At 41.0% G+C, this 2,609-nt stretch overlaps 1 protein-coding gene across 1 annotated transcript; it reads left to right on the top strand.

Annotated features, from left to right (window-relative positions):
- Positions 1-98: 98 nt before the first annotated feature.
- On the top strand, positions 99-2,605 carry LOC105815151 (ATP-dependent RNA helicase DHX36; the record flags this gene model as incomplete). The annotated part of the gene is made up of 1 exon (XM_012650289.1): positions 99-2,605. A coding segment is annotated over exon 1 (2,469 nt), but the record flags the coding sequence as incomplete, so codon positions are not given.
- Between the last annotated feature and the right edge of the window lie 4 nt (positions 2,606-2,609).

The following is a 2,609-nucleotide window of genomic DNA, read 5'->3' as shown; positions in this document are numbered from 1 at the left end:
CCGTTAATCCAAAATTTGAGATTCACATTATTGTACTCTGATATAAGCTGCTGATGAATGAATTTTTCAGGGCTAGGTCAATGAAAGAGCCCTTCTAGCGGTTGCGGTTTCTTACGGGTTGTATTCTGCCAGGACAATGAGCTATGACTACCATCAGAACTGGGGCCGCGATGGAGGGCCCCGCAGCTCCAGTGGGGACTATGGAGGGGGTCATCGAGGGGGCCACGGAGGGAGCCGAGGCTCCGGAGGCGGCGGCGGAGGAGGGGTTGGTCGTGGCGGCAGGGGCCGGCATCCCGGGCACCTGAAAGGCCGCGAAATCGGCCTGTGGTACGCGAAAAAACAGGGACAGAAGAACAAGGAAGCGGAAAGACAGGAGAGAGCTGTAGTACACATGGATGAAAGACGAGAAGAACAAATTGTACAGCTACTGAATTCTGTCCAGGCTAAGAATGATAAAGATTCAGAAGCACAGATATCTTGGTTTGCTCCTGAGGATCATGGATACGGTACTGAAGTTTCTGCTAAAAACAAACCAAGCTCAGAGAAGAAACATGATAACCAGGAAAAGACATTGATCAACCAAGAAAAAAGGACGTTTAGAATCAGGAACAAATCGTATATCGACCGAGATTCTGAGTATCTCTTGCAAGAAAATGAACCAAATGTAACCTTAGACCAACAATTATTGGAAGATTTACAAAAGAAAAAAAATGACCTTCGGTATATTGAGATGCAGCATTTCAGAGAAAAGCTGCCTTCATATGGAATGCGAAAGGAATTGGTGAATTTAATTGATAACCATCAGGTAACTGTAATAAGTGGTGAAACTGGTTGTGGAAAAACCACTCAAGTTACTCAGTTCATTTTGGATAACTACATTGAAAGGGGAAAAGGATCTGCTTGCAGAATAGTTTGTACTCAGCCAAGAAGAATTAGTGCCATTTCAGTTGCGGAGAGAGTGGCTGCAGAAAGAGCAGAATCTTGTGGCAATGGTAATAGTACTGGATACCAAATTCGTCTCCAGAGTCGGTTGCCAAGGAAACAGGGTTCTATCTTATATTGTACAACAGGAATTATCCTTCAGTGGCTCCAGTCAGACCCGCGTTTGTCTAGTGTTAGTCATATTGTGCTTGATGAAATTCATGAAAGAAATCTACAGTCAGATGTTTTAATGACTGTTATTAAAGATCTTCTCAACTTTCGTTCTGACCTGAAAGTAATATTGATGAGTGCAACATTGAATGCTGAGAAATTTTCAGAATATTTTGGTAACTGTCCAATGATACACATACCTGGTTTTACTTTTCCAGTTGTAGAGTATCTTTTGGAAGATATAATTGAAAAAATAAGATATGTTCCAGAGCAAAAAGAACAGAGATCCCAGTTTAAGAGGGGTTTCATGCAAGGGCACATAAATCGGCAAGAAAAAGAAGAAAAAGAAACAATCTATAAAGAACGCTGGCCAGATTATGTAAGGGAACTACGAAGAAGGTATTCTGCAAGTACTGTAGATGTTGTAGAAATGATGGATGATGATAAAGTTGATCTGAATTTGATTGCTGCCCTTATCCGACATATTGTTTTGGAAGAAGAGGATGGTGCAATACTGGTCTTTCTACCAGGCTGGGACAATATCAGCACTTTACATGATCTTTTGATGTCACAAGTGATGTTTAAATCAGATAAGTTTCTAATTATACCTTTACATTCGCTGATGCCTACAGTTAATCAGACACAGGTATTTAAAAAAACTCCTCCTGGCGTTCGGAAAATAGTAATTGCTACCAACATTGCTGAAACTAGCATTACCATAGATGATGTAGTTTATGTGATAGATGGAGGAAAAATAAAAGAGACACACTTTGACACTCAGAACAACATCAGTACAATGACCGCTGAGTGGGTTAGTAAAGCTAATGCCAAACAGAGGAAAGGTCGAGCTGGAAGAGTTCAGCCTGGACATTGCTATCATCTTTATAATGGTCTTAGAGCAAGTCTTCTAGATGACTATCAACTGCCAGAAATTTTGAGAACTCCTTTGGAAGAGCTTTGTTTACAAATAAAGATTTTAAGGCTAGGTGGAATTGCTTATTTTCTGAGTAGGTTAATGGATCCACCATCAAGTGAGGCAGTGTTGCTCTCCATAAGACACCTGATGGAACTGAATGCTTTGGATAAACATGAAGAATTGACACCTCTTGGAGTCCACTTAGCACGATTACCAGTTGAACCACATATTGGAAAAATGATTCTTTTTGGAGCTCTGTTCTGTTGCTTAGACCCAGTACTCACTATTGCTGCTAGTCTCAGCTTCAAAGATCCCTTTGTCATTCCATTGGGAAAAGAAAAGATTGCAGATGCAAGAAGAAAAGAATTGGCAAGGAATAGTAGAAGTGACCACCTAACAGTTGTGAATGCATTTGAGGGCTGGGAAGAAGCTAGGCGACGTGGTTTCAGATACGAAAAGGACTATTGCTGGGAATATTTTCTGTCTTCAAACACACTGCAGATGCTGCATAACATGAAAGGACAGTTTGCTGAGCATCTTCTTGGGGCTGGATTTGTAAGCAGTAGAAATCCTAAAGATCCAGAATCTAATGTAAATTCAG

Source organism: Propithecus coquereli, unplaced genomic scaffold (assembly GCF_000956105.1).
Source record: "Propithecus coquereli isolate 6110/MARCELLA unplaced genomic scaffold, Pcoq_1.0 Scaffold32, whole genome shotgun sequence".
NCBI classification, from domain to species: domain Eukaryota; kingdom Metazoa; phylum Chordata; class Mammalia; order Primates; family Indriidae; genus Propithecus; species Propithecus coquereli.
Note: the sequence above shows the minus strand (reverse complement) of the source record. Positions and strands in the feature narration are given on the sequence as shown.